Here is a 25,433-nt window from a genome sequence, read left to right as displayed (position 1 = left end):
GTAAACTCACCATCTCATTCATTCTGTGGTGCACAACGACAAATATGTAGTATGGTTCAATCTTATCAGTGACAAACTTAATACCGAAAAATTAAAACGAAAATCTCATTTACCAGTTAGAAATATGTTTGGAACTTGCTGCTTTCTTTGAAGAATTTAGTAAATGCCTTGTGAAATGAACTGCACGCTGCCAACACAAGAAACGTGTCTGAGACATTTAGGAGCCGCTGATACTTGGGCAATTAGTGCCCAAATACCAGTTCCTTTACTTTATTGGTTTATTTATTACCCCTTAACTTTATTGGTTAAGCTGTAACAACTAAACAAAACACATTTGGACCCAAATTCCCCCTATCATTTTTGCTTCTCTTTTCCACCTTTAAATATAGACCTTTAATATAGACACCCTTCACTGACTAACAAAAGTATTATTGAAAGTTGTAGATCATAATGATGTTCATCGCTTTGTACAATCTGGCTTTATACTAACAATTGCTAAAAAGTGTAGTTCCATATGTGTCTAAGGGGTAGATTCAATTTGGCATGAGGTGTCTCTGGAACATCCACGGAGCCACCTCGCGCCAATATTATGGCAGGAATCTCTGCTCATTTTTCTCACATCCCATAGAGGTGTGCAGAAAAATGAGCGGAGATTCCTACCGTATATGTCGGCACGTCCAATCACCGGCAAGTGAATCTCTCCTTAAGTATAAAGATTAAATACCATCACCAGCATAGTTGTCAATTATCCCTGATTTCAAGTAAGTATTGAAAATTTTGTTCTTTTAGTAAGGATAGTAGATATATAGTTGCTGAATGCAGTTCTCAGTGTCTGACCTTATAATGTGTGCTATATGGTCATGTCCAGTCATTGCATCATATTGGATACGTTTTATATTCTATTTAACTCTATAGTGCATTAGAATTATATCATGACCTTGCTCAGTGTTCAGGTCATATAAGGTAGGCACTGTGTTCTGCATTTGCATAGAGTTTAATAGGATAGTATTGTGATCATGTGCAATGGTCAGGCTATATTGGGAGGTGCAGTGTCCTATGCGTGTATAAGGTGTAATAAAATAATATTATGATCATGTCCAAGTGTTCAGGTCATGTAAGGTAAGCACCGTCTCTTGTATTTGCATAGAGTGTAATATAATATATTATGATTGTGTCCAGTGGTCAGGTCATATTTGCAGTGTCTGTACAGGGTGTAATAGAATTGTAGTATAGTCATGCCCAAGTGTTCAGAGTATGTAAGGTAGGTACTGTGACCTGTATTGTCATAGGGTGTAATTGAATAGTATTATGACCATGTCCACCGTCAGGTCATGTTGGGAGGTAGAGTGTTCAATGTCTGTATAGGGTGGGACAGAATTGTCCATGGTCCAGTTAAGTTGCAGCATTATGGGTCTGGAAAGAGTATCATAATTCACAGTAAGATAATAATACTACTACTTCTGTTTTCACACTTGTTTTACAATTTCAATCACCTGGGTTGAGTTCATTTTATGGGGCAAAGGCATTTTTTAACATTGAGTGTCCATGGTGAAGTCACTGTAAGTGATGTAACTGGTAGGCAGGGAGATGTGCATTTTGATTTTCATCCTATGTGTGCACAGACTGCAGTCGATTTGGGGGTAAATTCTATGAAGCTGCCGGTTCGAAAAAGTGGAGATGTTGCCTATAGCAACCAATCAGGTTCTAGTTATCAATCATTTAGTACATTCTACACAACGACAGCTAGAATCTGATTGGTTGCAACATCTTCACTTTTTCAGACCCGCAGTTTAGTAAATATACCCCTTGAAATGCGGTCATTTCATGTTGGGTAAATGTAGTGTTCTATGTTTGTATAGAGTGTGATAAATTTGAATAGGCATCACGTCCAGGGAAAATGTCAAGTTAAGTGTATGTACTGTACAGTATATCTACTGTGCTTTACCTTTGTAGTGTATGTAACATGTCCACATTTGCCTAATAACAAAATGTCCATGAAAACTGTTTTTAAACGTTCATACATATATTAAGGAAACATTCAAGATCTTGTCTCCCTAAGTTAAACTAATGTACAGGGGAACCTAGGCAAAAATAGTACTTGCAACTATCAAAGTTTGATCTGCATTTACAGAAACGTCAGTGTTGTTCAACCTTATTAAGCTTACACACAAGTGTTCCAACAATTGACATCCAAACAGCTTTGCAAACTACTGCACTATAAATACAGGCAGCTGCGGACACCACACAGCACCACAATTTAGAGGACTAGACAATGGCATGGTAAGTATTGTTCTGACCCACTTTCCCACCCACATGAATTTAGCAAAAAGTTTAACAACGGGGAAAGTAGGACTTGCTCTGCAAGCTTCCAATTCCAGTTGTGAGCAAAGGAGATTTGACGACAATGGTAATGTTCTCGGCTTGCCATTTAAATGATAACAACAGGTAAACCACTTAGGCTCCTAGAACATACATTACCGCTGATAGGGCCGGTTATTTACTCATTGTCATATGGAACGGGCTTTGCCAGAATATGGCAGCAAATAAGGAGTTATATTTTTTGCATTAGCTGTGTGATAGTAATTAGTGTGCAAAACCATAAATACAGTTCTTTAATTCTACCAGAAAGTCTAGTTGCTTGATATATTTGCAGGGTCAAATTTACAGGTGACAGAATTGCCACAACGCCAACCCTGATAGCATGCAATGACATAAGAACGATCATGGATGTGTGGATGAGTGGTGGTTCCGTCCATGTTGTTGTGTGAGTTTGTCTTATGCCTGAGAATGAGTGGATTTTTTAATGACCTCAATAAAGTGTTTCCCAATATATTTCATTATTCCCCCTGAGCAGAAGAAAGAAAAGGAGCCAGATTCCTTAAGGCAAATATTTTGATCAAGTGTCACACTACCAATTCCATAGACATAGGGCTAGATTTACTAAACTGCGGGCTTGAAAAAGTGGAGACGTTGCCTATAGCAACCAATCAGATTCTAGGTTTCATTTGTTTAGTGCATTCTACAAAATGACAGCTAGAATCTGATTGGTTGCTATAGGCAACATCTCCACTTTTTCAAACCCGCAGTTTAGTAAATATACCCCATAGTATGCAAATGTGGCATGGCTAGAGATGAATGACATTATACATTGTGCCATTTATAACACAAAATTTTGCTCCATCTGTACGTGTCAATTAATCAAACAAAAAAAGATAACATTGAAAACCATGGGAGCATAAGATCTAACGTCCCGCTCTGATCATGTCCCAGTGACATCCGTTTCTGAAGGTACCCTGCAGAGATATGTTTTGCACATTCCCATAGTTTGTGGTATAAATATAAAATGTTATCTTCTGTTAATTAGGTGTTTAGTTAATGGTTTTCGACAAACTGATGGACATTGAACATTTTATCCTTTACGCGGCTGTAGCGGTCGACACTGAAATAATATTCCAAGTGTAAACCACAACATTTCCTCTATACACATTGCTCTATATTTGTCTCCTTTCTTTCTGCACACTATCTAAGAGAGCCCCTCTTTCACAAGTCCGTTTCCCTTGCACGCTCCCCCTTATTTCCTGTCTCCACTTCTATTTTGTGAGCCCCCACGCATCAGGTCAATAGAGGATTTAGAGTTTTTCAACAAAAATGTTAAACAACCAGAGCTGCTAAAATGTTATAAATACAGTCATTTATCTGAACGGGTGTCTAGAAAATTATAATGAATGGTCAAGTAATGAAGTTCTGATCTAATCAGATCAACGCACTTTAAATGTGTTTTCTAAATTTCACAATAGACAAAAAGCAGTTGTTGTCCAACTAGAAAAATATCCTCTTTTATATGTACAAGTACTTGTTAAAGTACCTTTTGAGAATTTTGCAACTTTGTTAAAGATAAGATGTTATTATTAATAAAACGTACTTTAAAAAAAAATAAAAAAAAAAATATCCTCAGTAGGGCATGTTATCCAGATCTCCTTACAGAATTACAGATTAAATGAAAAGTTGCACATTTGTTTACTTTAGAATGAATGAAAACTACTGTGCTTCTGAGTTCTCGAAAATATGTACAGTTGGTGGAACTTACTACTCTCAGAGCCACAGCGAAGACCCCCCCAACTCCTCTTCTCCGCAGAGATTTTTTTCCTATTCACCAGCTGCTTAACGCTGTCGGCAAAAGTAATATTCTCATGATCGGCTAACATCATGCATAGCGCATCTCTAGCAAAGCCAGAGAGGTTTCACCTGGATCCCTGTTAAAGTCAAATTTGACTGCTAGTCGTGTATATTACCTTCTAACAATGGTTCGAGTTTGTCTTCTACCACTGCATATTAACTTATAACAATGGTTTTATTTTCACTGCTACAGCTATGTATTACCTTACAGTCGTGGTTAGAGTTTGAATGCTTCAACGTCTTATTACTTTATAACTGTGCTTGGCGTTTGACCGTAAAAACCGTAGGTTGAGTTTAACTGCCTACTACTTTACGCTACTCTACTACGGTGGTTCCACGTTCTACTGCTACCACTGCATATTACTCTATAACAATTGTTCAGGTTTGCCTGCTACAGCTGTATTACCTTATGGCTTCGCTTAGAATTTTGACTGCTTGAACTTCTAATTCGGCCTCTTATTACTACTGCGTTTGACTGCTATAACTGCTGCAGTTCCTGGATTATGGTTACCTATAAATGTTTATATTGTGCCACATGATAGCACATTATAATATGAGCTATACTATAATGTCCTATCACTAAGCCTATGAATACACTAACAACCAGAAGCATGGGCTAATCACATAAAAACGGGCTTTTCAATGAAATCTAAGAAAAAGATGGAGAGAAGTATTGCCCTCTTGGGCCAAGTTCCCATTGGAGTCATGTTAGCACTTGTTAACACTACTGAAAATTCAGGTCGAACGCATCTGACACATAAGTTGTTTAAAGCATTTTTATTGTTGTGTGGAGTCTACTTGGAGCTCCCTGTGGATTTTAACAATGCATATAAACTCGGTAATTGCATGTAGATAATATAGAATAGAAAATGTGTTCTGTAAACTGGAATGTCAACGGAATGCTATTGTAACAGTGGAGGGTATGGTAGTGGGTATGGTAACACTAAAAGTAATGGTTTCTGGTGTCATGGCCTACTTTAAATGTTAGCTAGAGCCCTTGGGTCTGCTACATGCAGCTGTATTAACTCTTTCATTTTTCTCACAACTCCACAGGGGGAGAGTTTGCGTGAGCAGGATCATGATTCACAAGCTGCAGTCAAGAGATTGTCTGCTTCTGACTAGTCCTCCTGCTCAATGCCAACACTCACTGCCTCCATTTTTACATTTTACAATGGTTCTTTTTTTCCATAAAAACTTCTGGAGCAGCCTGGGGGCTCTGGCTAAGAGGAAGGGCATGATAGCACTATTTAGTAGTAAGTGGAGCTTTAAGTATTAGCATGTTGGTTACATCAGTTATATTATTTTGCTGGCTGATAGACAAGATTTGTTATATGACAATGTCCAAAAGTTACTTTAATTGCATTTTGACATGTACAGTGTAGAAGTGAGGAGTCACAGAGATGATATAAAAGGAACATTCAAATATATCAAGGATATTAACAGGGTTCAGGAAGTCAGCTGTATAAAACGCAAACGATATCCAGAACAAGAATGCTTAGTGTGGAAATTGCAGGGTGACTGAAAGGTAATATAAGGAAGAATCCACATATGTGTGTTTGCCTGTGTTATGTTCAATGCAGGCAAAGGGTATATAAAATGGGGGAAAAATAGATTAGCCAAAGGGATCGCTATTACCTATGACACATTCTCCTCCTCGTTCACTCATGAATGTTCCTAAAAATCCAATGAAATAAACGGCAAAAATGCTGTTTTTTCAGCATGTAAGATTTTCACAAACATCTAATACATAAGTATGAACAAGGTCTATAAGGGGCAGACTAACTGCACTGATCACTTCTTCTCTGCCTAGCTTAGGTACATTCTAAGTTTATATTTTTCTTAAATCTCTGATTAAGTGTAGTTTTTCTACTTGGATTTAGTATGAAATATGTATTTGAACAAAAAACAAAAACTCAACTGAGGCTAAAATGTCCCATTGATTTCCTTGGAAAACCTATACAGTTTAGAGAGAACGTGAACACATTCTGATGGCACTACGGGCCTGATTCATCTTTGGACGCAAGTTCCTTTCAATGCCGTACCTTGCATGAAATAGCTCTGCGATTACCCAGAAACAAACCTTACAGCAAAGAATACAATTGCATGTAATTCATTCCTTAACTCAAATGAAGGGTCGGCTAAAAGTAAGCAACGTACAGAACAGTTGTTGTGCCAACACAGATGCGGCCGATTCAAGGTCTGGGTATCTCGAAATGATGGGCTTTTTCTAGCCGTATCACTTGCACCAGCTCCAGGTCAGGTGTGTGGCCACTGATAGTGATAAATGTCATGGTGTATTAAAAACTACACGTATAACTACCACCTGGGCCGGATTAAGGGAATGGAGGCCCCTGGGCTAAGGGGGCCTCCATTCCCCCGTGAGACACCCCTGTGAACCTCCCGACACCCCCCCAAGCGCTTTCCTCTTTCTCCTGTCACTGTAGATTTTCCCTGGCGCGGCTGTAAGCTCCTTACTGAGGAGATCTCGTGAGAGTGAGATTTATAGTATCACTCACACAAGATCTCCTCCGTTAAGAGATTACTGAGCGCTGTGGAAGGACTACAGTGACAGGCTCAGCAGCATTGTTCGGGCCGGTGGCGCCCCCGCACTAATCAATAACGCTGCTGAGCACTTTCAAGGGCCCCCTGGATGCCCGAGGCCCCTGGGCTGTAGCCCAGTTAGACCCCGGGTTAATCTGGCCCTTCGTACCACTAGATAGCCTTGCGTATGCAAGGAAGTTACACTTTAAAAATGCATTGTATGTACAGTGTGCATTAAGAACGTCCTGACTAATTGCACTGCAGTATTTACTGTTAAAAAAAATTAACTTTTGTTACAAATATTTTTAATAACGATTATAGTATTAAGAGTTGTTAATTTAGTTTATAAAATATTCATTTTGTCCATGCGTTCTGATGAGACTTTATATTGCACATATGCATGTGCATATCCTGCACTCTGTTATGTCTGTCTACATACAGCAAGTACAGTTTAGGCAGAACGTACTTAAGCATATTTTCAAATGGAAACGTATCTTAAGATTAACCTTTGTGCTTGCTTTTTAAACGCAAGTTGCGTGCGGGTTGCGCCTGAAGATGAAACTTTTTTATGTATAATGTCTTTTTAATATTATGAAGAAAAAATACTTTATCTTTTATGTTTGTGGTATATGCTTTAAATTAAAAGTGGTGTTCCATGATCAATATTAGCAAAATAAAATGCCAAGTTTAATATTTTCTCTTAATGTTTTATTGATTTGAAATCACTGTGTGCTAGGTGCCACTGTTTCTATAATAGCCTAATGCAGCAACAAAGTCACACTTTGTGCAATCTACAGGTCCATTCACTCAATTGTCCTGTTTGGACAGTATCAGCTAATTAGCAATAATACAGCTATTTTTCGTTTTTCAGCATAGTAGAAAATGACAAATAAATGAGACTTAGGCTGGGTACACGTTACAGGTTTTTCAGCCGATCAACGGGCCAATCCCATTAGTGAGCACGTTCTGAACGATTATCGCTCCAAAGCACATCTTACCGTTTCATTTAGTTTTTAAACCAGACTAAAAATCTTGTTCAATAATGGTACAATGTCCTTCCAATTCTGCAGTGTGTATGCACTCACGACCGGCAGTGTCCATAGATCTCTACGTAGTGTGCAGAGTCCCGATCATTTCAGCCGAGGGTTATGACAGATGAAGAGGACAGATCTGAAGGTAAATCGTATAAAACGTGTATAGTGTGTACATATGAATCGGCATGCTGATCAGGACTTTTATTTTTTAATCGTTGGTAAGATCGTTAAAGATAATGCATCGGGAGAAATTTTCTGAAGTGTGTACCCAGCCTTAGACCACATTTACATGAGCATTTTGCATGCTCCTATGATCCTTTGTGTTGCGATTCTTGCCGCTGTAGTGCAATTGAAATGAGCATTCACTGCAAATGCAGAATTGGCCCAGGATGCAACGTGCATCATTTTTGTACATTTATGTCTGTCCTGTATTGAATGCCCTTTCTTTACAGTGATCTATGATTGTTATTCCAGGATCATCAACAATGTGCTTCTGAGCGGTGACATCATAACTGTAATGAACTATGAAAGGATGAAGTGAGCCTGGACTATGAATGGGTGAAGTGAGCCTGGACTATGAATGGGTGAAGTGAGCCTGTGCAGACATACTCTTTGGGACAAAAACTGCAGCAAACACAGCTTTAGTATGTAGTGGTATCTACTGCAACGATATGGCTATATGTAGATGGTGATATTTTGTGCAAAGTACAAATTAGATAACCACTAGAAATGATACAAAATTTAGGACAGCAGTGTCAGACAGGGGCTTTGACCAACAGGGTTTTCCCGACAAGGAAATCGCTCGCACTGATAGTGCTCAGATGGCTCCATGCTTCCACTCTGAAGTGAATGGTGAACGCTGTCCCCCTGGCACATGTCCAAGCTATGAAGACATTTTCTGAATGTAATCACTAATGCTTTTCTAGCTGGAGAAATGCCAGCATCCAAAGCCCCCGACTGACACCACCCTAAATCTGCTGCTCCAGTACTGTAATTATCAACCTTGGGCTGTAATATATCGTGGTTACCATGTATATATAACTGAAATTTTGCACACAAAAAAAGCTATTTTTGTTTACTGCTATCTCCAACTAAATTATACTTTAGCTAAGTAATAACCACAGTTAAGTCTCAGCCTTTAGCCACAAACTAGCTCTTGGTAACATTTACAAAACAATGATCCAAAAAGACCTTAAATCCCTTAGTACATTGTTGCTATGATATTCTCTACTAATTATGTTTATTTGATTTTGATACACGACAAATTCTTATCATGGTTAACCCCAAATTCACCTTTATAGACACATAAAGGTGGCTGCATTGCCCTATTTTTAAACCTCTACACATGAACTTAAGAGAGTGACATGAATAATGCAATGAAAGAAATGTGTTTTTTTTCCTTCTTCCTTACGCTGGAGCTCATAAATTTTACATGCCAAGCGCCAGTCATGTTAGAAATGCAGGCAATTATTTTTAGAAACTCAACACAACAAAAGGAAGAGGGAAAGATAGGCATGGCGATAAGCTGGGAAAAGGGCCTTACTGGTGGAGGCATAAAAAGCAGAGTTGTTTGGTAACCGACAAGGAGAAAAGTTAAAATCAATGCGTAATTTGATAGGTGAGCTTAATTATTGCTTAAATTGAGAGGTATGCTTAATTATTGCCTACGAACAATGGAAACAGCCATTCTGTTGGGATGAACCAATATCCAGTCTATCCATTGGCCATCAACTATTGACATCACTGAGAAATGAGACACAGAGCTAGATTTACTAAGCTGCGGGATTGAAAAAGTGGGGATGTTGCCTATAGCAACCAATCAGATTCTAGCTTTCATTTCTTTAGTACCTTCTACAAAATGACAGCTAGAATCTGATTAGTTGCTATAGGCAACATCCCCACTTTTTCAAACCCACAGCTTAGTAAATCTAGCCCATAAAATTCTTGTAATGAAAAGAGAAAAGGAGAAAATTAATTTGTCAAATGAAAATCCTTATGCTGGGTACCACAAGTTCCTGCCACAACTCCTGATATTTTTAATAGGACTTCTACAAAGACTGTCAGATGGAAGACTCAGACGTGGCTGTTACTGCCATTTTCTAAATATAATGTGAGCGTTCTAGTATGTTTTGCTGGTACCCGGCATAATGATTTTATTTAGGTGATATATTGTTGTTCATTTTTGAGTGGAGTTACCATTTAAGGCAAAACATATAAGGTATACCTCACACAGAAAACGTGTTTTGAATTAGTCTATGGGCTGGATTTACTAAACTACGGGTTTGAAAAAGTGGAGATGTTGCCTATAGCAATCAGAATCTAGGGCCTGATTCATTAAAGATCTTAAATGAAGAAGTTTCTTATTTCAGTCTCCTGGACAAAACCATGTTACAATGCAAGGGGTGCAAATTAGTATTCTGTTTTGCACATAAGTTAAATACTGACTGTTTTTTCATGTAGCACACAAATATCAACTTTAAATTTCAGTGTACAAATAAGCTATCAAGTATTTGTGTGGTACATGAAAAAACAGGCAGTATTTAACTTATGTGCAAAACAGAATACTAATTTGCACCCCTTGCATTGTAACATGGTTTTGTCCAGGAGACTGAAATAAAAAACTTCTTTAAGATCCTTAATGAATCAGGCCCCTAGATATCATTTATTTAGTACATTCTATAAAATGACAGCTAGAGTCTGATTGGTTGCTATAGGCATCATCTCCACTTCTCCAAACCCGCAGTTTAGTAACTATACCCCAATGTTCTCTTTTTTGAATGGTTAGTACAATTGATGGGTAGTAACTTCTGAAAGGAGTGCACATAGTAATTGATAATGAACATAAACAGCCTACAAATGCAATCACATTAGCAAAAACTACTTTGTCCCAACCACATACATATTTAATTATTTTGCCAAAGATTTTAAACCTGACAAAATACCATCATAACCTCAAAATGAAATGTACTGGGCCTCTCTCTTTCTGATCATCTATAGTTCTTTTAGCATCTCCATTCCTGCAAACATTTTTAGTTTCTTAAAAGTACCCCCGTCCCACTCCTTCTCCATCAGTTTGAAGCCCAGATTTGAGGAAAGGCAACAGCGGTCACAGCAGACAGGTAATACAGTCCTCCTGTTTCATTATATTCATTTCCTGTTGTTGGTTATGCTCATTACAATATATGTTCTGTCACTGTCACTAATGTTGTGCCCTAAATTTGCTGACAGTCCAAGAAAATTGTCATATTCACTTCAGGAAACGCTAGCACTATATAAATGCTGTCTTTGAAACGTACAAGAGACATAATGGTATAATGTGTTAGTCTTGTTACTATTAATATTCATTTTGTCCATGACTGTCTTGTCGTTTTTGGTGTAGTTATAAACTCTCAGTAAGCAAAGTTATGGGCATTTTATGGGCATATCTTGATTTTTGCAGCCAAATTACAACGTTTTTGCTGCTGCTGAATAATGTTTAGGTTTATCTATTTATATTTTATATTAGATAAGATGTAAAAAGATTCAAGACTTTAAACATACTGATTATGTAGTCAGGTGACCTCATCAATTAGCTGTGCCTCAGAAGAGTACCTTAAGTGAAAACTTCTAGGGCCTGATTCATTAAGGATCTTAACTTAAGAAACTTCTTATTTCAGTCTCCTGGACAAAACCATGTTACAATGCAAGGGGTGCAAATTAGTATTCTGTTTTGCATTTAAGTTAAATACTGACTGTTTTTTCATGTAGCACACAAATTCTTGATAGCTTATTTGTACACTGAAATTGAAAGTTGATATTTGTGTGCTACATGAAAAAACAGTCAGTATTTAACTTATGTGCAAAACAGAATACTAATTTGCACCCCTTGCATTGTAACATGGTTTTGTCCAGGAGACTGAAATAAGAAGTTTCTTAAGTTAAGATCCTTAATGAATCAGGCCCCTAATTATCATATAACTCATTCACTCCCATTCACTCACTCACTCACTCCCAAAATATTAAGGTGCATTGTCCCCTTTAGTTGAAGTCTTATATGATTTATAATGATTACAAACAAAAAGAGGATATGTTTAAAAGACTTCTCAAAAGCTCCAATCATTGCAGTTTGTGGTATGTACACACATTTCATCATTCATATGGCTTGACCCACATAACAACTTAAGACTGATATTTTTTTCATCCATCACTGTTTCTTTTCTTCTGCGGTTTCCCACTTGCTGCCCGAGTCCTAATTATCAGTCATGTATATCTCCTCTTTTCAGCTGTCCTTGCATTTCCTGATCTGTCTCTCTCACTTCCCCCACTAATAATTTATGACCTGTAGAAGCAGGTGTTGCCAACTTCTTCTGCAGGCAGTGGGGAAGGAGTGAGGCCTGCTTTTAAACGTATGAATTCTTCCAAAATGGTAGAGGAATAAAGGGCCTCAGATCTGTGGGACTCCAGTCTAAAATCTGCATCAATCTTTCACTCACCTGTCCATGCCACGGATTGTATTGCTGTCCAAGTGAACAGCTTATGAGGCACAGCATAGGGAACGAGCAAAACAAACAAATGATCTGCGCAGAATCACCAATATCAAATTTATTAAAATATTAGCCGGTAAATAAAGGCACACAAATTATGCAAGTGAGTGGTATCACTTGTATAAAAAATACAGTTTGAGGATGGATTAATTAAAGTGATACCACTCACTTGCATAATTTGTGTGCATTTATTTACCGGCTAATATTTTAATAAATTTGATATTGGTGATTCTGCGCAGATCATTTGTTTGTTTTGCTCTGTATAGAGACTCAACACTGTCTCTTTTTTTGAACTGCTGCATTTGATACCAAATTTACATATCCTCAATTTATCAGCCGTTTGTGTCCATATATTAGCGCCAGAGATTCAAGTGTTTTGTGGGTTTACAGCATAGGGAGCGATAGACATCTAACCGCACCATTAAACTAGCGCCTTTCTAATACAGTGTTCGTAACACAACAAAAGAATCTACTCATTTGGACAAGGACATACTGGGCCTGATTTAGAACAGGCTGCAATTTTGCTTCCCTGTTTAAAATGTTTGTATTTTCAATTGCACAATATGTTATCCATGAGGCCACGTGTCTTATTGTGTAGGGGGAGGCTAGGTTGGGGGGCAGGGGGCATTGATCCCACAGTGGGCTACCTTGGGCTGGGACACCTGCATTTGCTCCCTTTAAAATGTTCCTAATAGGCTGCTGAGCTTAGTCTTGCCCCCACCCCGGGCTAAAATTTACCTGCCCTTCCCTGTTGATGTGTATCTTGATACAGATGGAGTAAAAAGATGGCAGTCATCATGAAGATGATGATGGTGACTGTTGTTTAATAAATAATTTCCAAGCACCAGCGCTGTATCCTGGGCTGGTTACCGCTTAACCAGGGGGATGAAGACTTAGGGGTCCCCCTGCTAAAGTGGTCATCCAACACCAGGCTATCTAGACTGGGTTGGACAGACTATAATGTGGGGTCCCCCTGTCATGATGTGACAGGGGGACCCCACATTATAGTCAGTAACAGTCAGTATTTAACTTATGTGCAAAACAGAAAACTAATTTGCACCCCTTGCATTGTAACATGGTTTTGTCTAGGAGACTTAAATAAGAAGTTTCTTAAGTTAAGATCCTTAATGAATCAGGCCCCTGGTTCTTCCACAAGCTCCAGCATGATCTGGCAGACACTGGCAACCATATCCATGCTAGTGCTTGTAGTTCTACAAACACAAATATGGCCAAGCATCCAATAGCTCTCAGGCCTGCTGGGATCTGCTATTCATATCTAATGATTTAAACACTTTAAACCATTAGCTTGGCACCCTCTGCATATGGGTGTATCCATTGACCAGTCTTGTGTGTTTCCCAGGGTAAAAGAAAGAAACAATCCTGCCTGTTCACATACATATGTGGCTAAAAGCACAGAAATAAGCTCTAAAGAAAAAGCTATGTATTTCTTAAAAGTTTCAGGACTGAATATGCAAGAATAATAAAAAACAGTTATCTGAAGGTGGACATCCTCTTTAACCCTTGATAGACATTTTAGGTGATTCAAAGATGCCTTTTGGTCTACACCAGTGGTTCCCAAACTTTTGCAGTTCGTGGCACCCTTAGAGTCTCCATAATTTTTTCAAGGCACCCCTCCAAAATAATTACCGAGCAGTCCCGTTTTGTAAGTAGCTGGGTCAAAAAACGTAACAAGTATTTAGGTAAGGACAGAAATACTTATTTAGTTGTATGCAAAAATACACACTCTGTGCCCCCTCTGCATCATCTCTGTACACTCTGTGCCCCCTCTGCATCATCTCTGTACACTCTGTGCCCACTCTGCATCATCTCCACACACTCTGTGCCCCCTCTGAATCATCTCCGCACACTCTGTGCCCCTTCATCATCATCTCCACACACTCTGTGCCCCCTCTGCATCATCTCCACACACTCTGTGCCACCTCTGCATCATCTCCACACACTCTGTGCCCCCTCTGCATCATCTGCACACACTCTGTGCCCCCTCTGCATCATCTCCACACACTCTGTGCCCCCTCTGCATCATCCATACTCTCTGTGCCCTCTACCCCTCTGCATCATCCACACTCTCTGTGCCCTCTACCCCTCTGCATCATCCACACTCTCTGTGCCCTCTGCATCCCGCCATGGCCTGGAAGAGAACAAAAAACAAGTTACCAATCCGGCGGTGCCCGGGACCCAGCATCCCCCTCTCTCCTGCCGCTTGTCACTGAATGTCGGACATGATGACGTCACGCCCGAGATTCAGTGAAAAGCGAGGAGGGAGGAGGATACTGGTTCCCGGGTGCCACCGGATTGGTAAGTTTTTTTTTGTTTGTTTGTTTTTTTCTTCTTCCTGTCCACGGCACCACTGTGAAAGCGCCGTGGCACCCCTGGGAGCCGCGGCGCACAGTTTGGGAACCTAGGGTCTACACTGTAATTTAAGTTTATTATCACAGTCGCAAATGGAAATATATAGAGAAATATTCCAAAGTACAAAAAAAAGTAATTAAAACCTTAACTTAGCATTAAGGTATAGTTTCCTTTTAATCACTTGTTTAGCCGATTCCTGATTCATTCACAAAATAATTTACCTTACTTTACATTTTTGTATCACTAATCTTGTGTTCCAATGTAGTTAATTTTTATCTGACTTTAGTTCTCCTAAATAAAATGACTTGAACACAACAAATCGGATGTCATGAGATTTGTCCGGAAACTCATGGCAATTTCTTGCAGCCTGTCTAACAAGAAAACAATTGTAATGGAGGACCACTACAATACAAGCTGGCCCAGTACCAAGTTAGGGATCGAAGGGGACAATGGCTCACCCCAGTCCCTTGCACATTCTCTTTCTTATTACATTTATTTGAATGGCCACATGCATAAAAGGTGGACTGTTCATAAAGCTCGGACGAAATTTGATTTCTGTACTCCACTGATAACAGAAAAATTGAATTAAATTTCCCATGAAAGCAACAAGTAAACAGATAATGATACAATCAGTTTAGTTCCCCAGAGTAAATCCTGTAATGGAAGCAAAAAGACTATCATATTTTTATCGTGAATAAAATATGTTACATGTTCAGAATGGGCGCCAGATACTTTCCTGCAAGTTGCGACAAATGGTAGCATATACAGTATTTAATCACTTTGGGCCTGATTCATTAAGGAACTTAACTTGAGAAACTTCTTATTTCAGTCTCCTGGACAAAACCATGTTACAATGCAAGGGGTGCAAATTAGTATTCTGTTTTGCACATAAGTTAAATACTGACTGTTTTTTCATGTAGCACACAAATACTTGATAGCTTATTTGTACACTGAAATTTAAAGTTGATATTTGTGTGCTACATGATGTGCCTTATTTTTATACACAATGGGACTGACGTAGAGTGAGTACCACGCCGGTTTGCGTAGAGTATCTTACGTGAAATTATTCAGCGCATAATCAGAAGTGGGAGCAGGCAAAGGCGCTTATGCAGATTTGCGTGATCCTGGCTTTACGTCAGCCTGTGTCTGGAGAGGAAGGCAAGGGAGGGAAAGGGTATTCTAATGTAGGCCGAGTAAGGGCGTGTTTACGCAATTGCAAACAGATGCACACCGGGGCACATTCACATATACCCCTGTCCCAACTGTATTATTTGTGGGTGGTAAACAGCAGGTGCAAATAACGGATGATGATGGTCAGCAGCAATAGCAAATCTCTTGTGATTGGCTGTTTGCTAATGCTCGTCGACAGTGAATGCTACTTTCTTTGTTGCATGTGCATATATTAAGCTTTTGTGCTAAGCTATTTTATTTTCCATGCAGGAGACGAGGAGTTGTTTCTCCAGTAATAGTGATTTGCACCTGCAATGTGAGGTGCATTTGCAGCCAATCTAATACCACACAAAATGTCACTGATTGGGCAAAACTGATTTATATTCTGAAAAAAATAAACAGTATGGGCCTGATTTCGAGTTAGAAGCAAAGCAAAGAAAAGGAGCAAATTTGCACCTTGGCAAAACCATGTTGCATTAGAGGAGGGGGGTGGATTTAAAATATAGGGACAGATTAATAGTCGAGATATGGCATGTCATAGATCAACTTTAACTTCAGTGTAGAATTAAAGCTATCAAGTATTTGTATGCTACAGTATTTTCTTTGCATGCAAAAAGTCAATTCATAGCCCTCGCATTGTGACATGTTTGCCCAGGTGCAAAGTTACTCCTTTTCTTTAAATCAGGCCCTATATGTGCTTCCTGCATTCTAATATTGTTTTATATACTTTACACTTGGCTACCAAATGTAACATTTCTCTTATTTCTCCATAGACGAATAAATAAACAAGTATATTTATTTGCAATAATAAATTATGAACTAATGAAATCACTAATGAAACAGAGTTATACATAAATATAAACATTTTAAAAATTAGAACTTTTCATAACAGTACATAAACAATGGCAAAAGGAGACATAATGAAATATTAGCAGAGGATAATAAAATGTTTTTATATCATATATTGAGCAAAGCAATTTGACCTGGAAATGACCTGAACAAGTAATGCACTATGACCTCTGGTCCTTAATCCATGTGACACATAGGTATTAGTTTTAGTCTCCACTTACTGCTAACTCAACCCTCTGACTACTGTATGTGACACCTGTGTAACATCTATTATAGTGAGAAAAATCCTCAGTCCTGCTCACAGTGTAACAATATAAAGAGTCCAAATACAGCAAAATATGTATTTAGAAGTAAATGATGTTAGTAACTGACTAATTTGTAGAGGTCACCTCCAAAACGCTGTGTGTTATGTGAGGTAAAATTTTCATAGATGCATATGGTGACACCAGCCTCAACCCCTTGTAAACTGTTCCCCAAAGGATTGGTAAAAAAATAAGTGAAAAATAGTTAATATGAGATTCACATCTGCAACATTAGTATTTACTAACCTGCGGGTTTGAAAAAGTGGAGATATTGTCTAATAGCAACCAATCAGATTCTAGCTGTCATTTTGTGGAATGCACTAAATAAATGAAAGCTAGAATCTGATTGGTTGCTATAGGCAACATCTCTACTTTACTCCTAGGTGTTCAGGGTTTTCTGTCATTAACACATTTATTAAAAGAAGATATGTACTCTAAATTAAAAAAGATCATATTCCCTAATTTATAAAATAATGATTTAAAAATGATTATTATCTGTTATTTTGCCTCATGGATAAGAAACATTGAAACATGCAGGGGCGCAGCACAACGTTGCTGGGTTCCATAGGAAATTATGAGCATGTGTGGGGGGACTACGCATGGCTTGATTTGGCTTCACTCTGCTGACGCTGACATGATAGAGTGTGAAGGCAATGGTGGGACTACAGCTGTTGCAGAGTGTGCGCTGGCTACGGGCCCCTGATCATTACTGGGCCCCATGCAATGGTAGTAGTTCTGTCCTGTCTGTCTGCAGAACTAGGGATTAATCCATTCTAAAGTGTAGCACCATTGTTTCAACAAAATATAAACCTAACAATAATCATGACTACTTTTCAAGTTATATTGTAGTGTATAGGGAAACAATTTATATGTAAAATCTTGGGCTAGTATATTTTTAAACTCAAGCGATATAAGTTGGTTTAAGTTTCTATGACAACAGTAAATAGGTTTTTTTTTTTCCAGATATGAAATTATGTTGATTCAGGTTTATAGAAATGTATAGAACAGGGCAAAAGACACTGGATTACCAAGTATAGAGCACCAAGAGGTAAGCTGAATACCCTCATTGTTCATGTTTTCCTTTTCACTTAAGCTTGATCAAGAGCCCAAAAATTATTCATACTTGTCAACTTAGTATTGTTGCCCTCCGGGAGATCCCAGAGGAGGGGTGTGATGGGGGTGCAGAGGGGGATGGTAAGCAGCGAATTACGTCATGTTGGCCCCACCCCCACGACAAAACCGTAAGTTTTGTCATGGGGAGGGGGGGGGCAAGATGACACTATTCAATGTGAATCGTGTTACTGAGCCTCCCCGGAATGCGGGAGAATTGCCTGTTCTCCCGGAGAGTCTGGGAGACCTATCAAGAATTCGGTAGTCTCCCGGGCATTCTGGGAGATTGGGCAATTATACTTTAAAAAAAAAATGCACCATTTACCACCAATACAATAAGTACCATATATATATATATATATATATATATATATATATATTAAAGAGTGAAGAGCCGTATTGGCACAAAAACACAGATACAGGATGCTAGGACTTTATTTCTGCTTCTCCCCATATACGAAAGGGTTACAACTGCTATCATCAGCATTAACAACTGCAATTCTCTGGATTTTACTGGCAATTGCTTCCCTGTACAATTATTCCTTGAATACGGCATTTTTTGAATAGTTTTTTTAAAAAAATATTGCGTATATCTAGACAGACTGGCAAGGCAAAATGGTAAGTTAACCCTTACCACTCTGGCATAGTATCACCTGTTGGAGCACTGTCTCTTAGCTGCCCAGGCAATATTTTCTTGATAAATTGCGGCGAAGATTTATGACCAACTAACAACATTTTAAGACACAACCTTGCGATCCATGCAAGTACCACTGGAACAGCTGACTTTTGCTTGCTTGATAAATTGTGGTGATAAGTGATTTTTTTTTAACGCCACGATAAGCACCAATCAATAATCTTCTTTAATGCCGCATTTTGATAGAGGTGTTCAAGTAATGCATGATATGTAAGTCTAGTCTTTAACTATACTTTCCAAAATGTGTATTGTTGTGGTTATTACTCATTCTTATTTTCAAAGCTCAAACGGGGTGCCACAGGCCCTACCAAAAAACATGGTGCAGAAGGGGTGGGTGTTGACAATTTCATTTCTATGACATCTCTGCATATATTTTTACATGCATGCTGGTCAGCTTCTGCTGTGCAGAGAACAGTCATTCAACCTGACTGCAGCCCACCACAGGGATAACAAACTGAAGAATAAAATAGAACCCGATTTGCATGATTGATTTCTAGTGCTTCGCGGTTCAAAGGTTATGACTTGGTAAATACAAGGGCACGGCTATTTTCCCAAATTTCGCAAGTTTGTTTTGAAAACAAAAATGCGCTATCAATACTTCTTAGCCGAATTTAAAATAAAATGTTACCTTTTCCCAACAAGTTTCTCCTTTCTGCGTCCCGAAGCCGTAACTTAGAATTCTAGCGCCTGGGGTGAGAAAGACAAATGCCGCCCCCCTAGCCCTCAATTTTAACCAAATGAACCTAAAATATTCCTAAATTGCGCCCCCCTTCAACGTTGCGCCCTGGGCGATTGCCCCTGTCGCACAGCCCTAGTTACGGCCCTGCTGTGTCCTATCTACTGATCCATGTTGTCAGTGGTTTCTGTTAACTTATTGTTCTTTCCAACTATTGTGACCTAGGACTGCATACCTTTGTGAGCTTCTTTTGAAAAGTATATTTGAAATTATTTCAATGTTTATTGTGGAATACGAACGGCAGCACAAACTACCGATGCCATTCATGCATCAAGGATGTCATTGGTTCTTAGTTAATGATTGGGCCGCATCCTCAATATCCAGCTGACAAAATGGCTGCCTGAATGTACTGTGTACAAGCAACAGGTGCGCACTCTGAACAGCCCGAGATCTATAGATTGGCTTTGTGACAAATTTTGCTTCATAAATAGCTGCACATCCATCAATTAATCTTTACAAGCAGAAGCTTTACTGGCCCATAGACTATCCACAGTAAAAACAAATGACCAACCGCAACTCTTTGTTTAGCAAACATTCTAATTAACTTGAACATAACTAATTAACTAAACTCGGATTATAACAAAGACAGCTTGCTGAGCAGCTCAGCTTCTGAAGCCTAACCCCTTCTTGACTCACAAAATGCTAGCAGGTTGGGATATTTGATATTTTTTTTGTTATTAACACAAAAAAAAGGTAGAACAGTGAACGCAAGGTTTAATTTTTCTTCTTAATCCAAGAGTGACAAACCAATTTCACTCAGTCTTATCTCTCTGACCTAGCAAAGTGCAGAAACGAAGCAGAGGCCACAGTGGCACCAAGTGGTAATATTCAGCACTGCAATTATAATATTGATCCGTGACTGTGTTTTTGAAATGTCTACAAGCCGTTCATGTGTCTACCTTCCTAGGATATATTGGTATTACAGACAGCCTTACAAATATAGACTATAGAATTGCTTTACTGTTTATTAGCAAGTAGAGGCGATCATGAAAACATTAACTGAGAAGACATGTGGTAAATGCATACATGTGCTGGCTGACATATCCGGCTGGTGACAGTTTCATAATTTAGCTGATATAAAACATTTTGCAAAAATAAAAATATTTTTTTTGCATTTATGACACACACATGACAATGCTGTATACACATGATTATATTTACGTGTGTGTGTGTGTGTGTGTGTGTGTGTGTGTGTGTGTGTGTGTGCAGCATGTTCTTTTTGTTTTTTGAAGATCACATTTCACTGTCAAGCTATATGCATTATCTATATAATTGTATATGCCTATATAGATACTCTCTCAGTATGTATTTATAATGCCAAAACGTTTAACAGGAAAAAATGAGCCTCCTGGTTTTCTCTGCTCATGTTAATTAGTACCCATGTAAAAAGCCATTTAGGCACAAGCGTGGAGCAGTTTACCCAGGGACAGTGCAGCTAGCAAGATGAAAAGAAGGCTTCTATCTCTTTCCTTTACAAAGGCCTGCTTGCAATACTAATGCTTTCCTAGATAACTTGCAGTTATTTTACAGTTTTGCCCAAATGCTGATAGCATGTCGTTATTTAATTTTAACAATTTGGCATGATTTCAGTATTTGATAAGTTCTATTTGTGTGTGTGCCTCTGTGTGTGTGTGTGTGTGTGTGGGGGGGGGGTGTAAATCTCAAAATCACACTTTGTTCTCTATTAACTGATCATTCACTGCTAATGTTTGCCACAGGTGTCATCATAATTGTCACTATCGTCTCTGCATAATACTTCTATTATACTATATTCTATCATACTATATGCAGTAGCATTTTGTACTGACAAACACACATACACATAATAGATAGATAGATAGATAGATTAATAGATAGATAGATAGATAGATAGATAGATATATAGAACACACACAGAATATATATATATATTTATATTTTTATATATATATATATATATATATATATATACACACAGTAGAAATATATAATGTACTTAACTATCTATCTATCTATCTATCTATCTATCTATCTATCTATCTATCTATCTATCATCATCAGCATAATTTATTTATATAGCGCCACTAACTCTGCATATATACTTTTATATATATATATATATATATATATATATATATGTATATATATATATATATATATATATATATATATATACGTGTAAAATATTATAACACATAGGTTAACTATATGGTACTTAGTGTGCGGTATGTTCTATAGATAAACTCATAATATCTTCATTGCAAAATAAGTATAAACAAATATTCATATCTATCAATATATGTATCTACACTATAAAATACAAATACAAAATAAAGACCAACACAAACGGTTATGTGTATATACTTTCATTAGTAATGCCTATCCACAGACATACACATATACCAGTGTATGATGGAGGATATACGGAGGGTTCACCTAAACAAACATACAAATCAATATTTATTTACTATTAAACAAAGCAACATCTATTTGGACAGGTGACTCTATTGTTCCACCTAAACTTTTCTTACAAGACAAAGTTTGGACATCTGCTGGGCATCACACACACAGTTGCCTGTTAGGAATAATATCAAGGTGGCCTCTTTCTCTAAAACACATACAGATATTTTTTTTTTTAATACCAAAAAAAAGATTATTTATCTGAGATTGGCATTGTCTTCTAGCTTACTTTGACATTATGCACAGCAAGATGTTTGGAGGTTGACATAAATCCGCATTTAAATAACAAAATATCAAAAAAGGTGAAATGAAACAATAATCTATCAAAAGTAACAACGTTCTATTTCCCCATCCCGTGTTCGCCCTACAGAATAATTCATGGCTTTCCTCTCTTGCAGCAAAGGGGGTTAGCTTTGTTTATATCCAAGGCTCAAACTGTAAATAGGGCTTAGAATAGCGTAAACAGAGGTATTCCCAGTCCTTGTAACTTTTGTTCTGACACAAAAGGCCTTGTGAGGATCCGTCACAATGAAAATCACCAGTAGGATGCATTGGGTGGACAGTGCACCAAGCATTCCTCCAAAAGTGCCACTTTAATCAGCATCAATTGCTACAGCAACAAGGGATGAATGTGTAGGATGCTATTAAGACTTGATGTCGACCAACAAATGCTATTTTTTTTTATTTTTTTTTAAAGCATTCAGGCATCAGTTTACCCAAATCAGCTTTGTTGCGATAACAAGTAAGTTTAACGCTCATACCAAGTATAATTGCATAATCATAAAAGGTGACATAATTAACAAAGAGCTAAATAAGAAAACAGCATGCGTACAACAGCCCTTAGCCTGAGTCCCGTCTCTGAAAGACCTGGCTGTAGACAGAGTTCTTAAATCTGAAATGAACAAACGGCAAAAAAGAAAAATACGTAAAAATATTGCAACAATACTCACCCTCAAATATTTGTCTAAAATCCGGAACATAGCTAGTTAGATCGGCCACAAATAATAACCTCTTGTGTAGACCTCCTCTCGCACGTCTTACCATGTACACTGCAACTTTACTCTGAATCCTAGCAGACGAATGGGGGGTATTTTCCTGTTTGGTGCTGCACCACAATATCTGACATCTCAAAACACTTTTGCTGCATGTAACAATAACATTATAATAGACGGCGACTGTAGGGTTTATTAGAAGGCGAACGCGGTTGCATTTATTATTTTTTTATTTTGTGACTTTGGCAAGGTAAGGGTTAAAGCCAGGCACATTTCCATACACATGGAAATGAAGGCGTGATCTTATAATCATTTATTTTTAATGGCCGAAGAGGGGAGGGTGGACGCGCTAGGAATGGTTTTGGGGGATTTGGAAGAGTGGGAAGGACAGCCTACAAAGTGTAGCCAATAGCAAAGTCAATGTCAAGAGTTGTAAGGTGTTTGTATTCCTTAGGAAATATCACAACCATGCTTGTCACCTGTTCTGAGCTAAGGGATTGACACATCTGGAGACATGGATGGGTTAGACAAACCTTAATTCATGGTGGGTATCTCAACTACCTATAATAACAAATTAACTCTTTCCAAGGCTAACTGACCTCCACAAGCCTCATTCCGCCTGATAATACTGTATTGTCAATCAGCCATCATCCATATTAAGTGGACTTGTTTGCAACAATTATAGAGCTAAACGAACATCACACACTATGCTTGATCTGATAAACATAACAATCTACAGTGCTGTCACCCCAAAGTGCTATACTCTGCACTGCAATTTTTTAAAAAAATTGTATTACATTGTAATTAAAATAACTGAACATCTCCAAACAGCCTTCCCTAGTCCTTCTAAGGATCCTGGCTGTGCCCTGTACTCTCCAGTAAAGTCCCCAACTCTTAAAGTAGAGTGGACAAGATCAGCAGGTGGTGTGACACCCATCACCACCAGACATATAACACTGCCCAAATCAACTTCTCTGTGCAGCTTCTTCTGTGAGAGCTAATAGAACTCTTTCTAATTATCTGTTGCAGCATCCACGGGCACTGCTGTCACACCAGGCACTAAACACAAAGTTCTTCAGCCCCCTCTGTAACATCCAAGGCTGGCCTTAACCCCTTATCACTCAAGCAATAAGAACAGGCAGTCAATAACAGCTAGAGAGCATTGTATGATGAGCAGCTGTCGCAGAGTGTTAACACTGTACCTTGTTGCAGTGGTAAAAGTCCAGGGGGCTGAGGCAGGTGGGGTCTGTAGATAAGGTGCCCACGTTGGTGGGGGCAGGAGGGTAGAACCTAACGTCCATCACACGGCGGCCGGTGGGGCATTAAAACGGCTTGATGTTTTGTGTATGGTTTTTTTTTATTTATTTAATTCTCTTCTCTGGGCTCCTGTGTGAGCTTCACTGCCTCTTGCTGAGTGTGTGTGTGTGTGTGTGTCTGATAGAGGGAGGGAGTCTGTGTCTATTGTTTGAAACAACAAGACAGAGAGGGAGAGAGAGAGGAGGGAGAGGGAAGGGGGTGGGGGGGGGGGGGGGGGTTGGGCATCATTTATTCTCCTTCTCTCAAACATCCGTTCTGTGGTCTCTCTCTCTCTCTTTCTCTCACTATTTTCAACCCCCTCTCGTTTTTCTCTCTCTCTCTCTCTCTCTTTCTCATGCTTCTTTCCCCACTCTCTTTTTTTTCTCTCTCTCCCTCCTTCTCCCTTTCTTTCCTTAACTCCTTCATAGCCTGAACTACAGCCCCCCAGCCCTGTACATCACCCCTGCACTTTCATTAATTTTTAGGATGGTTTCTTTAACTGCTTTGTTTTATACATTGTATATATGCATATATATAATATACACTTATTTATGCACAAGTTTATGTGTGTGTTAGAGTAATAGATAGCCATTCACTGTATAATACATTGGAAGTGTGTATAACCTTTATTCCCTGAATAACTGTTTACCATTAACACTTGCAGTGCAGAACAGTTTACAGGACACTGTGCTGTGTAAAAGCATGTCCCCTCCCCCATCCCTTTGTTATGCACAAACTACAGGCTATGTGACACACAGACACACACACACACACACACATATATATATATATATATATATATATATATATATATATATATGTGTGTGTGTGTATATATATATATATATACATATATGTATGTGTGTGTGTGTATATATATATATATATATATATATATATATATATATATATATATGTATATATATAAATATATATGTATATATATATATATATATATATATATATATATATATATATATATATATATATATATATATATGCTAAAATAACGCAGGTAACCCATTCATATATATTTACCACACTTGTCTCAAGTAATAAAATTCAAGAAATATTTGTGCTATTGCACAAAGCAGAATCAGCGTAAATCACTATAACGAGATTTGTCTCTCAAAATTCTATATCAATATCTAATAATAGCTTTCCTACATGAAAGTGAATGTGCACACTTTATGCCCATTTG

At 38.2% G+C, this 25,433-nt stretch overlaps 1 protein-coding gene across 2 annotated transcripts in view; it reads right to left on the bottom strand.

The window, feature by feature from the left end:
• Positions 1–24,407, bottom strand: part of TOX2 (TOX high mobility group box family member 2) — a 99,022-nt gene extending 74,615 nt beyond the window's left edge. The window contains exon 1 of one of the 2 annotated variants that reach the window (XM_075177534.1): positions 24,139–24,407. In XM_075177534.1, coding sequence (XP_075033635.1) covers positions 24,139–24,237 — 99 coding nt within the window. In that variant the 5' untranslated portion in view covers positions 24,238–24,407. Of the gene's footprint in view, positions 1–22,894; positions 23,068–24,138 lie in introns of those variants that run through there. The other variant, XM_075177535.1, reaches the window with a different exon arrangement.
• Positions 24,408–25,433: the final 1,026 nt, after the last annotated feature.

The sequence above is a fragment of the Mixophyes fleayi genome, chromosome 6, assembly GCF_038048845.1.
Source record: "Mixophyes fleayi isolate aMixFle1 chromosome 6, aMixFle1.hap1, whole genome shotgun sequence".
NCBI classification, from domain to species: domain Eukaryota; kingdom Metazoa; phylum Chordata; class Amphibia; order Anura; family Limnodynastidae; genus Mixophyes; species Mixophyes fleayi.
Note: the sequence above shows the minus strand (reverse complement) of the source record. Positions and strands in the feature narration are given on the sequence as shown.